At 48.5% G+C, this 15,307-nt stretch overlaps 1 protein-coding gene across 3 annotated transcripts in view; it reads right to left on the bottom strand.

Annotated features, from left to right (window-relative positions):
- Window positions 1–15,307, bottom strand: part of CTIF (cap binding complex dependent translation initiation factor) — a 324,244-nt gene that overhangs the window by 193,961 nt on the left and 114,976 nt on the right. For all 3 annotated transcript variants that reach the window (XM_089779455.1, XM_089779454.1, XM_006136745.4), the window contains 3 exons: window positions 13,296–13,369; window positions 10,977–11,081; window positions 4,058–4,133 (listed from right to left, as the gene is read on the bottom strand). In XM_089779455.1, coding sequence (XP_089635581.1) covers window positions 4,058–4,133; window positions 10,977–11,081; window positions 13,296–13,369 — 255 coding nt within the window. The remainder of the gene's footprint in view (window positions 1–4,057; window positions 4,134–10,976; window positions 11,082–13,295; window positions 13,370–15,307) is intronic.

Genomic DNA, 15,307 nt, shown 5'->3' on the forward strand with positions numbered 1-15,307 from the left:
GTTTCTGTTTGGAAACAAAGGGCCTGTGTGCTGGAACAGTACACTTTGTCACAGTATGGTGTTAGATAATCATCTACCTCTTTGTACTCAGTTTCCAGATTGAGGAACAGGTAATCAGACTTCACCAGGCTGTTTCAATTATTGGAACTATATACCACTTTGAGGATTTCTAGTCATATTATACAGCACCTTTCTCACTAGCACCAATGCCTGCCATGACATGCGACTTTTAAAGTATACCAGGCCAGGAAGACATTTAGCTGCTAATCACTATTTGCAATGCTGTCCCTTTAAAATCCCTTGATAGTTCAGAACTGCTCCTGCCTCACTGAAGTCATCTTCTAAACTCCCAAACTCTTCAGCAGGAGCAGGATTCAGTTTAGACTTCTAATCATCCCCTGCCCCCTTCTGCTCCCTAATCCAGCGCCTGATGCCTGAAGCAAGGACTGCTTCCTCACCATATTCTTTGCTCCTGTCTAAGGAATGTGATGTAAAATGATATTTTACAGACAACTCTGCATTCTAAGAATATGATGTTCTTTCAAGCCTCACTGCTCTGGTTATTGCAAAGTTCCCTCTTGAAGATTGCATAGTTATATTTCTTATTGCTACTCATATAGTTTCTTCTCTTGCACTATTTGTAACTTTGATTTGTGAGCCAGAGACAAAAATGACTTGGCTCAGGGAAGTTAGGAACTCCCTTGATCCAGTCTTGGGTCTGCAACTCACTTGCTGGGACCTTGGACAAAATCACCTAACCTCAGTGATACAGTCTGCATATCTGTGAAATAGGCATAAAATCATTGTATGCTATTTGTAAGTCACTTCTGTATTTACTCACCAACTCCTTAGAGAGAAAACTTTATGTGTTGGGTCACCAATATTTCAAACAGAATTAGGTCAGGAAAGTTATCAACAAGGGACAAAGTGTGTGAAAGATCCAGGGAACCTTGGCAAGGTTTAACTCCAGTTTTTCTAGAACCCAGTAAAACACAGCCCTGCTGTGAAGGAAGTGGTCAAAACACATTTTAAATGCATTTATATTACAAGACAAGCTTTGAAAAATGTTTATTTCTGTTAATTTAGAGGGATTGTGCCATTCTTGTTCTTTTATGAAGTAAAAAAATTGCACTGAATTGTGGGGTTTTGTTGTTGTTGTAGAGAAAGTGGACAAACCTCTGCCTATGGACCAGCACCTACCCTGAGAGGAGAGCGACACTGAGAGCAAGAAAAGATGGCCTCTTTGTGCTTTAATCAGGTTGGTATTCATTTGGTTAACTTCTAGATTGCCCAGGTTTCACCACTGGCAGAATTCAGTCAGCTGAGATCACTGCCATCAGTGATAACCATTTCCAGGGTCCCAAAACTTCCCATGCATTTGCCAATGGATGGGAAAGCACAGCACATTCTGCATACTCCTGCCTCAGGCTAAGCTCCACACCTGATGATATTTCCATGTCAGGCAAGTCATTTGGTCTCTTTGCCTCTGTCAAAGCAGCTGACAAATGAGGTAAAAACTAAATGGGTGACGAAAACCGGACACTGCATCCGAGCTGAGCTGCTCTGGGCAAACTCGGCACCCAAAAACCAGGCAATAAAAATGTGAGTCCTGTGAACAGAGACTATTTACCTACTTTCAAAACATATTTTTCCCCCAAAGACTATTGACTTTTAAAAGGCATGTTGGTGCCTAAGTCACTTGATTTTTGAAAATTTCACCTTCTGTCATCACAAATAGAGTATTACCCACAACCCATCAGATTTCTACAACAAAAGGCCAATGTTGCCTCTAATTTTTTCCAAACATGTGTGGAATAAATTTAGTTATGTGCACCGAGGCACGTGCGGATGTACATCACTGATAGAAATACATGCTGCCAACTGTGGGCACTCTGCTAATCAGCTAGAAGGCACCTGAATATCTCCTGTGGGGCCTCCCAAGTGCTCAGCTTACCAGAAATACTGCACAAGACATACCCAATTGTTCTTTGTTCTTAGTAGTCTCTCCAAAGTGCTAGACACTGTACAAATGAGAAGGAACACTCTTATCTGTGTTAATCTTACTCTTTTACTTGCTACAAACATTATTGTTCATCTTTTCAAAAAAAAAGATGGATTGTTAACAAAAGCAGCAGATCAGCATGGCCCTAAACTGAAAAAAAGACAGAAAAAAAAACCCCAACTTAAATCTATCTGCACTGTTGAGAATAAATTTTAAAGAGCACATAGTACCCTGCTTTGGTCATGTCCTAATGTAAATGTCCACAAGGTGGCAGAATGCACCATCACTCAAACCTTAATCTAACCTATTCTTCTGAGTGGGAGTGGTATACGTATTTCGATTTCAGAGCAAAAGGTGAGGATATTGGAGCAAAGGAAAGGAAAATTACCCAAGAAAACTGTCAATGCAGACTTTTTCTTAGTTCATCTTTGTTCTGTTTTCTAAGCCTATTCTAATAGATACTGCCAAACAAATGCAGATGTCTTTTGTGATATCTCCTGCATAAACCAGAGATGGGCTCTTCCAGCAGAACTTAAGATCCTGAATATCTCAAAAGATCCACAGTGTTCAGATCTCAAGTGCACAAAAGCCAGCACACTTGGCACAGACTGGGAGCCCCACACCTCTTGTGGAGACAGGCAGGCAGGTTGTAAAAGGGAGCCTATCTGGCACAAGGCCTTGGGATGCACCTAGCAGATAGGGGCCCCCAACATGAGGTGGGGAAGGGGCTCATACACAGACATTACATTATCCCAGAGGGTGCTTGACCGCCACTCTGCCTCAGGCCCTGCCCACACTCCACCCTTCCCCTAAGCTGCCACCCCCACTCTGCCTCTTCCTACCCCACCCTTGCACCTTCCCACTCTCTCTGCCCCCATTCTACCCCTCCCCATGTGTGCCCCACTCTTACTTAACTCCCCTCCACCCCTGCCCTGTGCCTCCTGCATACCACTAAACAGTTGATCCACTGGGAGGGAGAGAGAGGTGCAGATGGGTGGGACAGCCAAGAGGTGGGAAGGCTGAAGGGAGGGAGAGCAGCTGATGAGTGGTATTGCCGATAGGTGCTGAGCACCTGTTCCTTTTTTCCCCGCAGGTGCTCCAGCCATGCAGCACCCACACAGCTGGTGCCTATGGGTGAGCTAACACCTACCTTCCAGGTTCATAAATCGCACTGGGGCTTAAGCAGGAGCAAGGTGTCCATGTGCTTAGACGGAGGCACCAGCGCACATGCTCAGAGGCAGTAACACAGGCACCAACGGGAATGTTTGCCCGGGACATTTTGGTACTAAGTGAGTTTAGGCACCCACAGGATTTGGCAGGAGTTTGGGGATCTCAGTGGAGCCTAAAACTGGGACATAGGCTGCTAACACCACCCTAGGTGCCTAAGTCTGGAGTTGAGGTGGCAAAGGTTTTGCAAATCTAACCTGATATTCCTAATCTTCATTTAAAACCAGAGTGATAAATAGCAAACCAGTCATCACTGGTGCTGCATGAACACATTCAAATCTAGTTAACTATGATTTATTAGGCTTACGCCAGCTGCCGGTAAGTATTTCACTTGTCAACACTGCACGCGAGCAATTCACAGCAATAACTGCACAGCTCTTAGCTTCCATATGCACAGGTGACAATACATCCATAGATAAGCAAGTCTTTGAAATAAACATAATAGCCTACTAGTCTGCCTACAGGCAAAACGAATACACAAAATTAAACACTTATACTAGGTGGTTATGATGGGTCTTCGACTGAATAACAAGTCAGGACCCCAAATAACGTATCAAAAGTCATGTCTCAATAAAGCCATTATTAACCTGAAAGCTTTCTCCCCACTTACCACAAAGGCTGCTAAAATGGGGACTTAGGTGCTTCTATGAATCCTGTGTTCCTTAGCTGTCAAAATCAGCCACCAAATGGAGACAAAAGCAGCATATCTACCCGAACACATGACTTATATTTACAACAGAAAGTGCAAGAGATGGGGCCATCTTCATCAGCAATGCGAACAAATGGAAACCAGCAATCTATCAGCAATATGGTGTCACCAAAACATACCTGCCAGACGGGAAGGACTTTCTCGATGTCGTTCAGGTTGATTCCATCTCCTTCCTCATGCTTCCCTTTTCCAAGCCTGGGCCAGCAACAAAAAACAAAGCCAATGGTTATTTGCTTCTGTGTGCATGAATGTTTTTTGCATGAGCAACCTTGGAGCAGCTATCTTTATCCCTCATGTTTCCTTGTGTCTTGTTAATTCCCAGCACTTATGTCTGTGGTGTTTTTCTTTTTTTTTTTTTTTTTTTAAAAGAACAGAATGGGAAATAAGGTTAAAAGAAGAGCTTGGAAAACTGCTGAGTTTGAGTACAATGGGAGATTCACACATGGAGCACCTTTATCTCTCACTGAATGTTCACTGTCCATCCTCTGCAGACATATAAGCCACTGTGGTTTTTCAAAACCCATCACCATTTATCTGCATTTCCTCTCTTTGCTATTTCAGTTTAATGAAACGTCCCAAGTGTACCGGTTGGGTGCAGAAAGGAGCTCAGGGTATGGCATTGGGGGGGAGGGGGGAGAGCAGTGTCTGGGACAGAGTTTGGTTGAAAGAGGTGGTTGTAGCTAATGTTCCCTCTAATCTTTTCCATCCGTGTGCAGATTTTTTCCATCCATGCATGGAATAAAATTTTACATGCACCAAGCCCTGTACAAATGTGCACCACCAGTAGAAACAAAAAACCTAGCTATGGACACCATGCTAATCAGCTAGACAGCATTTGAATCTCCCTGGGGTACTTTACAGGGTGCACAGCTTATAGGGAACACTGGCGGTGATCTGGGGCAGGAGACTGAGGTGAGGGAGGGGGTACAGGTTCTGGAAAGGGGTATGAGTGCAGGAGAGGTTTCTGACCTGGGGCAAGGGTGTAGAAGGAGAGTTGTGACCTGGGGTGGAGGTGAAGAGGTTTGGATTGTGACTTAGAGCAGGAAGGGGTTGTGACCTGAGGCAGGGAACTGGGGTACAGGAGGAGGTGCAGGGTTTGGGGGATTGGGTGCAGGAGAGGATTCTGATCTGGGGGAGGGATATAAATAGGGGCTGCAGGGTCTGGGAGGGAGTTGTGGCCTGGTGCAGGGCTGCAGGATGGGGTGCCCCAGGGCAGGATGTTGAGAGGAGGGAGGGGATGGGGTGCCAGATGCAGGTTCTTGCCAGGAGGTGCTTACCTTAAGTAGCTCCCTGCCAGCAGGACCCTTGGACAGGTCCCCTGCTTGTCGCATTCCCGCTGCATGCCATGCAAAGTGGTCGGCGGTCAGCTGCAGGAGTCATGTGTGTCTGTGTGGCGTGTGCCATGAGAGAAGGGAGGCTCTCTACACTGCCTGCACTGCAAGCACAGCCCAGACAACTTTCATTGGCCAGTTTCCGCACAGGGCCTGGGACAGGGAGCCCCAAGAGTGGCTGCTGCTGCTCCATGTGGGGCCAAGCAGCCGGGGAAAAGGGGGGCCCCGGGAGCAGCTACCACTCAGTGTGGGGTCAGGCAGCCAGGGGCAAGGAGCCCCAAGAGTGGCAGAGCCTTTCTCTGTCACAGACCCACAGAAAAATCATTTGGGGGCCACACAAGTAAGAAGCAAAAAAACTCCTCCAAAACCCCCCATCAGTCATATGGCCCCCAACTAAGACACCTCACTCTTCTGGCGCTCCAGCCCCACGAGGGGAAGGGACAGGGAAGACTGAGGTTCAGGGCTGCCCAAAGGCCAGATTTACTTTTCTAGGGTTCCAAAGTTAGTGGATTTTGTGGACCCCCATAGGCTATGAGGTGGGGACAAAAATGAGGGGTTCAATGTGTGGAACAGGGCTGCCAGTGAGGGGGACAGGGATGCAGGAGGACGGGAGGTGGGGTGCAGGACAGGGTGAGGAGGGCAGAGTCTGGAAGGCAGCAGGAGAGGGTGTGGAGTACGAGAGGAAGTTGGCAGTAGGAGGGAGTTGGGGGAGTTACGCAAAAAAGGTGAGAGGATGAAAATGCAGCCAAATAGCTAGTTGGGGAGGGAGGCAAAGAAGTGGGGAGTAAAGGAAAAAGTGCAGCTTCTGCAAAGTAAAATTGTATCCCCCCCCTCTGCTCCAGCCTCGCTACCCTCATCCCCATGATCCCCCCAACCTGATTCCCCTGCATCATCCCATGTCCCTCAGTACAACCCCTGCCCCCTCCCATCCTGCCCCTGAATCCTCCTCCTGTGCCCCCAGTGCACTCTCCAGCAGGGCAGCAGCACAGGGACCTGCAGCCCTCTGGGAGCAGCGCTGGGGTGAGGAGAAGTGGGGGGGCAGAGTGTCTTCCCTGCCCAGCCCAGTCCCTTGCCTGCAGGAACTAACAACTGTAGTTTGTAACCTATCCTTTAAATCAGCTTCTGTACCTAATGACTGGAAGATAGCGAACGTGATACCAATATTTAAAAAGGGCTCTAGAGGTGATACTAGCAATTAAAGAACAGTAACTCTAATGTCAGTACCGAGCAAATTAGTTGAAACCATAGTGAAGAATAAAATTGTCACTGACATGGATGAACATAATTTGTTGGGAGAAAGTCAACATGGTTTCTGTAAAGGGAAATCATGCCTTACTAATCTGCTAGAGTTCTTTGAGGGGATCAACACACATGTGGACAAGGGGTGGTCTAGTGCAGTGGTCCCCAACCATTTGGGGTTGCCGGGCGCCAGGGGGCGTGGCCGTTCGCCCGCCGGCGCCCGGGGGTGGGAGAGCGGGGCCCCCCCATAGCCGCATTCCGGGGGCCGGCACTCTCCCCTCAAGCGCCGCGCACCCGGGGCCGGCGCTCTCCTCCCCCCTCCCCCAAGCGCCGCGCGCCCGGGGCCGGCGCTAGCACTCTCTCCCCACCCCTCCCCCAAGCGCCGCGCGCCCGGGGCCGGGGCTAGCGCTCTCTCCCCCCCCTCCCCCAAGCGCTGCGCGCCCGGGGCCGGCGCTAGCGCTCTCTCCCCCCCCCTCCCCCAAGCGCCGCGCGCCCGGGGCCAAGCCAGCCCTGAGCACTTGGCGGGCGCCGCCAAAGGCCCCCGCGGGCGCCATGGCGCCCACGGGCACCGTGTTGGGGACCACGGGTCTAGTGGATAGAGTATATTTAGATTTCCAGAAAGCCTTTGACAAGCTCCCTCACCAAATGCTTTTAAGTAAAGTAAGTTATCATGGGATAAGAGGGGAATGTCCTTTCATGGATTGATAACTGGTTAAAAGTCAGGAAATAAAGGGTAGGAATAAATGGTAAGTTTTCCGAGCGGAGAGAGGTAAATAGTGGGGTCTCCCAAGGATCTGTCCTGGGACTAATCTTATTCAACTTATTTATAAACGATCTAGAGAAAGGGGTAAACTGTGAGGTGGCAACATTTGCAGATGATACCAAACTGCTCAAGATAGTTAAGATCAAAGCAGACTGTGAAGAGCTTCAAAAAGATCTCACCAAACTAAGCAATGGGGTGACAAAATGGCTAATGACATTTAATGTTGATACATTTAAAGTAATGCACATTGGAAAAAATAATCCCAACTATATATACACAATATGATGGGGACTAATTTAGCTACAACTACTTGAGAGAGATCTTGAAGTCATTGTAGATAGTTCTTTGAAAAACATCCACTTGGTGTGCACAGACAGTCAAAAAAGTAAACAGAATGTTAGGAATCATTAAAAATGGGATAGAGAATAAGACATAGAATATCTTATTGCCTCTATATAAAAGCATGGTACGCCCACATGTTGAATACTGTGTACAAATGTGGTCACTTCATCTCAAAAAAGACATCTTGTCACTGGAAAAGGTTCAGAAAAGGGCAGCAAAAATTATTAGGGATTTGGAACAGATCCCATAGGAAGAGAGATTAAAAGGACTTGGGCTTTTCAGCTTAGAAAAAAGGAGACTAAGGAGGAATATGACAGAGGTCCATAAAATTACGACTGGTGTGGAAAAAGTGAATAAGGAAAAGTTATTTAGGGTACGTCTACACTACAGCGCTAGTTCGAACTAACTTAGTTCGAATTAGTTAATTCGAACTAAGCTAATTCGAACTAACGCATCTAGAACTAAAAACTAGTTCGAATTAGCGTTTTGCTAATTCGAACTAGCAAGTCCACATTGAGTGGACTCTGAACAGGGCTTAAGGATGGCCGGAAGCAGTGCCGGCAGGGCATAAGAGGAGGACTTAGAGCATGGAGATGCTGTCTCAGCCTAGCCGAGGGCTGCGCTTAAAGGGTCCCGACCCCCACCCCGGACACACAGTTCTAAGGGGTGCCCCGCTTGCAAAGAAGTTCTGGCTTGGAGTGCCCGGAGTACCCACACTGGGCACATCACACCACTCGGCCATCAGCCCGGCTGCACTTGCCGCAGGCTGCCATCTGGGGAGAGGGGGCAATTGGGGGGCTGCAAGAGAGCTTCCACCCCCAGAAGCCCGCAGAGCCAGCCCAGTCCTCCCCATCGGGGGCTCGTACCCCATTCCTCCCTCACCTCCTTCCACTTACCCTTCCCTAGCCCCCCTTCTTATTGATGTACAAAATAAAGATAACGTTTCTTCCAACATTGACTCTGTCTTTATTGAACAAAACTGGGGGAGACTGGGAAAAGGAGGTGGGAGAGGGGAAGAGAAAGGCTGGGAGAGGGGAGGGCAACTAACATGATCAGAGGTTGGGAACAGGTCCCAGATGAAGAGAGGCTACAGAGACTGGGACTGTTCAGCTTAGAAAAGAGGAGATGGAGCGGGGACAGAATAGAGGTCTCTAAAAGCAGGAGTTGGGTGGAGAGGGTGCATTCAGAAAAGTTCTTCATGTGTTCCCATAAAGAAGGACTAGAGGACACCAAAGGAAAGGAATGGGTAGCAGGTTTCAAACTAGTAAGAGAAAGTTGTTCTTCACAAAGCAAATAGTTAACCTGCGGAACTCCTTGCTGCAGGAGGCTGTGAAGAATAGAACTAGAACAGAGTTTAAAGGGAAGTGAGATCAAGTCATGGAGGTTGGGTCCATGGAGTAGTCTTAGCTAGGGGGTAGGAGTGGTGTCCCTGCCCAAAGTTTGTGGAAGGCTGGAGAGGGATGGCACGAGACAAATGGCTTGGTCACTGTCTTTGGTCCATCCCCTCCAGGGTCCCTAGGGTTGGCTGCTGTCGGCAGACAGGCTACTGGGCTAGATGGACCTTTGGTCTGACCCAGGACGGCCATTGTAAGCTCAGGGCTCAGGGTCGGGGGTCTCAGTGGACCCCCTTGATTTTCATGCACACCTGCTCCTGGGTGGCCAGGCTGGCAGCTCTCCTGCCCTAGACGGCCACTTTCCTGTGCCTAGTGCGGAGATCGTGGACGAGGTCCACGATGTCCGCACTAGCCCAGGCAGGTGCCTGCCTCTTGCGGTCCAGGGAAAGCTCCCGGGAGCCGCCAGCCTGGTCCCGGGAAGAGGGGGTGGGCTGGGGGACATCGGGTGGGTGGCTCGAGCCGGTGCAGGGTCTGCTGGCTGGGTGCTGGCAGGGTGCAGGGTCTGCTGGCTGGGTGCTGGCAGGCTTGCACCTGGCACGGGCACCGTAGCCAGCCCGTGCCCCTTTAAGGGGTCCAGGGCCGGGAAGGGGGCATAGAGTTTCCCTGGTGTTGGCCAGAGTGGCCACCAGGGAAAGCTGGGGAGGGCTAGCCTCCCACTAGTTCGAATTAAGGGGCAACACACCCCTTAATTCGAACTAGCTAGTTCGAACTAGGCTTAATCCTCGTAAAATGAGGCTTACCTAGTTCGAACTAAGCGCTCCGCTAGTTCGAACTAACTTTGTAGTGTAGACATACCCTTACTTATTCTCACAATATAAGAACTAGAGGTCACCAAATGAAATTAATTCGCAGCAGGTTTAAAACAAACAAAATGAAATTTTTCTTCACCCAGTGCACAGTCAACCTGTGGAACTCCTTGCCAGAGGATGTGGTAAAGACTAGGACTTTAACAGGGTTCAAGAGCTAGATAGGTTCATGAAGATTAGGTCCATCAATGCCTATTAGCCAGGATAGGTAGGAATGGTGCCCCTAGCTTCTGTTTCTTGAGGTAGGTGACAGGGGAGGGATCATGTGATGATTACCTGTTGTGTTCCCTCCCTCTGGGGCATCTGGTATTGGCCACACTTGTCAGACAAGATACTGGGCTGTATGGACCTTTGGTCTTAACCAGTATGGCCATTCTTAGGACTGAATGGTTGGGAGAGAGAGGAAAGACCACCCACATTAAGATCTGGCGACCTCTCAATTTTCGGAAACCTCGGGCACTGACTTCTTTCTATACCACAGTGTAAAAGCATTCAGATTGTATAAATGCCGGGACAGAGCAGAATGGTTTAATAATATACACAGGTTTATGGCTAGGCGAAATAGGATGAAATTATGGTCAGGGAATTTTATGACGAATATTTTCATGTTCCACTATCATGTAATCTACACACCTACGGGGTGTGGTTCACTGTCCCATGCTTACAGACCGAAAGAATGAGTGTGCTCTACAGCCTTAGTGGAGAGCCAGCTGGCTTTTTGCTCAAGCGGTAGAAGCTGATGAATTAAGCGCCAGAGATCCCAGATTCGGTTCCACCTCTCGGCATTACAACAGCACCATTAAAGATTTGCTAGGGGAAAAGGTGGAAGCCTTGTCACTTTTTAAACCAGAGATGGACCCAAGTCAGAAAATAGGGATCTTAGTCCTTCCTATAGTTAAAGAGTGTTTGAACCAAAAGGATTTAGCTTGGCCCCACACCTGGTCAAAGCAATAAAAAAGCTCATAGAGGGAACAGTTCCACATTAGCCTGCCACCCCAGGAGAGGATCCAAGCTTCCACCTGAAATTTCTCATATCTGCCATGTGAGCTAGGCATGCTTCCTCACCCTGAGGCCAAGCACGGCTCAGGAACTGTGCCACCAAACCAGAACTCTTCCAGAACACACACACCCACACTTAAAGAAGATGACGTCGTGGTACTTACCCTTCTCTGTCTATGTGTGGGAGCGGGTGTTTAGGGGTGTTCCGGAGCTTCCTGTGAAACTGTGTGAAGTCCAACTTTTCAGGCTGTAAATCCCAGGTTGCACCACTTGGAGGGGGGGGGGGAGAAGACAAATAACACACTATAAATCAAATGTGTTCGTATTGGAAAGAGAATATCATATATACTTGCCCTTTATTTTCCAAAGGTTATTGTTTCAAGAGACATTGTTTCTGCTTCCAGCCGCCCCTGACCAGGCCCCCACAACTTTTATACTGCCACACTTAACCGCCCTAAATAAAAACGTTAGGTGCTGCACCTACACCTTCTAAGCTGCACAAGCTCTTAGCCTTGGAAAAGTTCCCCTCAGTCTTTCGTTGCAGCAGCTAGACTGGTCCATGCAATAGACCAGGGGTGGGCAAAAGGGCCTTCGTGGGCCTGATCTGTCCTGCCAAGTGGGTGCATCTGGCCCACGGAGGCCCTGCCGCTCCCCTGCCCTCAGGCCAATTAGGGCATGGGGGCAGGGGGAAGCACACGAAATTTCCTCCACCATGCCAGGAGCATGCGGTACTTTGAAGTGCCGCGAGCTCCTGGCAGGGTTGGAGGAAACTTTGCGTGCTCCACCACCCCCAAGCCTTGATTGGCCTTGGGGTGGGAGGAGCATGCGAAGTTTCCCCCACCCTGCCCATGCCCTGCGAGGAGTGTGTGGCACTTAGAAGTACAGAGCGTTCTTGGCAGGGGGGGGAGGAGGCTTCTCGTGCTCCCTCTCCCCCAGGCCCTGATTGGCCTGGGGATGAGGGAGCACGGGAAGTCTCTTCCCACTGCTAACGGTATGGTGCTTAGTGGGAAGGGGGGGGCAAATGGGCTCCCCCACCTCCAACCAATCATGGTCTGTGGGTGGGGAAGCCCAAAGCATCCTGGCCCCGCCCTTTCCATTTGAGACCCCGCCCCTTCCGGAGCAGCCCGGGGCTACTTCAAAAATGTTTGAAGTGGCCCCCGGCAAAAAATTATTGCCAGCCCCCGCAGTAGACAGAGATACCCTCTTAAGCAGCCTCATCTGTTGCTTGGAAGCTCCCTGCTAGAATGTGCATTACATAAGCTGGGACATGGATCAAGTGCCAAGGAGGAACTCTCCCTCCGGAAATTGAAGCCTGTAGTGCCCTATGGATGGGCACAACATGGAGCGCAAAGCTGTGAGGAAACGTTTATTGTATTGTTTTCAGCTTCTGTGGTTGATTGGGGCAAAGAACCCTCACGGCCCATGTGCTGGAAGGGAAACTGAAGAGCTCCTGCCACTAGTGGTAGTGCAAAATGCACGAGCGCACTGCCAGTATAGAGACAAACAACTGGATTCTCCCAAGTCCCTGAGGGTATGTCTACACTACCCTCCTAGTTCGAACTAGGGGGGTAATGTAGGCATACCGCACTTGCAAATGAAGCCCGGGATTTGAATTTCCCGGGCTTCATTAGCATAAGAGGGGAGCCGCCATTTTTAAAACCCCGCTGGTTCGAACCCCGTGCAGTGCGGCTACACGGGGCTCAAACTAAGTAGTTCGGACTAGGCTTCCTATTCCGTGTACCGGTAGTTCGGAATAGGAAGCCTAGTCCGAACTACCTAGTTCGAGCCCCGTGTAGCCGCGCTGCACGGGGTTCGAACCAGCAGGGTTTTAAAAATGGCGGCTCCCCGCTTATGCTAATGAAGCCCGGGAAATTCAAATCCCGGGCTTCATTTGCAAGTGCGGTATGCCTACATTACCCTCCTAGTTCGAACTAGGAGGGTAGTGTAGACATACCCTGAGAGGTTATTTGGTTTTGTGTGTCAGGATTCCTCGACAGATAAGCCCATGCCAACACTGCCACTGGAGGTGTGATTGCAGCTCAGGTAGCCAGCACAATCAAAAATAGCAAGGAAGACATGGAGCCTGGACCATAGTGCAAGCTAGCAATAGGAGTATGTACCTAAGGTTCTGGGATGGCTTGTATGCCACCAAATCTTCCCTGGTATTTTTAGTCAGGCTGGCATGGGTATCCCTCCACATCATGCAATCTCACCTCCACAAACATACCTTTAAATTAGTCAAATTAGTGCACTTTTCAGATGCTGAGTATGCAAACAATACCACCAACCTCCTTCAGTTTGAACACCAGCATAATGATGCATGTTATACATAGGACCCAGAACTGGACTGGGGGAGAGGAGGAGGAAGTATGACATTCGTTTCCAAGTTGCAATGCTTACTTGTTTGTGGAAGAGCCCTGAGAAGAGGTCTAAATAAGGTCATATTCCATGTGTCTTGTAAAATGACTTTTAAATGAGATTACCTGAAGGAATCAAAGGTATTGGCTGCCCAGATATCTGTCCCCAACATGTCCAGGGAGTTGTCTTTGTTGCCATTCTAAAAAGGAGGGGAAAGAATTGTTATTCTTGAGGAGTTGTGATGAGCTTCCTGACCTGACATGTAACTTTGCCACTGAGTACTCGCAAGGCTCTTCTTCTGAGTGAAATACACACTACAGGTTCAGCCTCTCTAGTCTGGTATCCCCCAGGATCTGACTGGTGCTGAACCAGAGAATTTGCCAGACCACCGGAGGTCAATATTGTCTAGCAGCATTACCAACACTTCCACTGCTCACTGGGCTCTTAGAAGACATTTAGACCTAAATAAAAGCTAGAACACTGAGAGCCAAGACTGGTGGCTGTAAACAAACTTTATGGAACTGCAGGAAAACTGGCCTCAACCATGATAACTGGACATCCGGCTAACTAAAATCATGCTGGACCATGGATGTTGCTGGACTAGAGAGGTTCAACCTGTACAATGAACAGCATTCTGGGTGGGTCTCTCATTTCCCTGATTGCTTCTTAAGAACAGGGTGAGACCAAAGATCCATCTAGCCCGGTATTCTGTCTTTCAACAGTGGCCAATGCCAGTACTGTATAGGTAATACTATAGGTAACTGTGAAGTGATCTATTCACTGTGGGCCACTCCCAGCTTCCGATAGAGACTATAAACAGCATTCCTTCCCATCCTGGTTCATAGGTATTGATGAACCTATCCTCCATGAATTTATCTATTCACTGCCTTTCTGCACACCCATCACAGTGGGAATCTCAATCATATCCCCCTCCCCTTTTGTCGTCTCTTTTCCACACTGAAAAAAGTCACAGTCTCATGGATCTCTCCTCATCTGGAAGCTGTTCCGTACCCTTAAACATGTTCGTGGCCCTGTTCTGAACCTCTTCCAGTTCCAATATGTCTTTGTTGAGATGGAGCAACCACATCTGCACACGATATTCAAGATCTAGGCATATCATGGGTTTATATAGAAGCAACATGATATTTTCTATCTTCTTCTCTATCCCTTTCTTAATTATTCCCAACATTCTGTTCTTGTTTTTGACCGCCACTGCCAGAGCCGTCCTATCCATAGGACGAACGAGGCTTTTGGGGATCCCCTTGGTGGTTTCCCCCGCCATTCTTTGGATGAGAGGGACAGAGCATTACAGAGGCTTGGTGCGGCGGCAGCAAGAGGTCACCTCATCTTCACTCACTACACAAGTGGCAGGAGCTGGAGTGGCCTGGCAGCCTACTCTGCCCCAGCCCGCCGCCTTCTCCTGGCCTGCTGCACGACTTCTCAGCAGCAGTACGAAGCAGAGCACCCCCACGCCCAGCATTCCTATTCCCGGCACCAAGGGTTTGGATGAGGGGTTGCCCCAAGTACCATGCCCCCCTCAAGATGGCCCTGGCTCCATAAAGATTCCAAGATCTCCTTCTTGAGTGCTAACACCTAATTAGACCCCATCATTTTATATGTATAAATGGGTTCATGTTTTCCAATGGTCATTACTTTGTTTTTATCAACATTAAATTTCATCTACCATTTTGTTGCCCAGTCACACAGTTTTGAAACATCTTTTTCTAGGTCGAGACATAATTATCGGGAGTAATTTTGTATCATCTGCATTTTGCCTCCTCACTATTTACCCCTTTTTCCAGATCATTTACAAATTTGTTAAATAGGACTGATCCCAGTTCAGAGACCTGGGGGACATCACTATTAACCTCTCTCCACTCTGAAAACTGACCATTGATTCCTAACTTTCATTTCCTATCTTTTATCCAGTTACCAATCCAGGAGAGGTCCTTCCCTCTTATCCCATGACCGCTTAACTTGTTTAAGAGCCTTTGGTGCAGGACTTTGTTCAAAGATATTCTGAAAATAAAATACACTATATCCACATGCTTGATAACCACTAAAGCATTCTAGTAGATTGGTAAGGCATGATTTCCCTTTCTGTAACCATGTTGACTCTTCACCAACAAATTATGTT

The sequence above is a fragment of the Pelodiscus sinensis genome, chromosome 6, assembly GCF_052426305.1.
Source record: "Pelodiscus sinensis isolate ZL-2025 chromosome 6, ASM5242630v1, whole genome shotgun sequence".
Taxonomy (NCBI): domain Eukaryota; kingdom Metazoa; phylum Chordata; order Testudines; family Trionychidae; genus Pelodiscus; species Pelodiscus sinensis.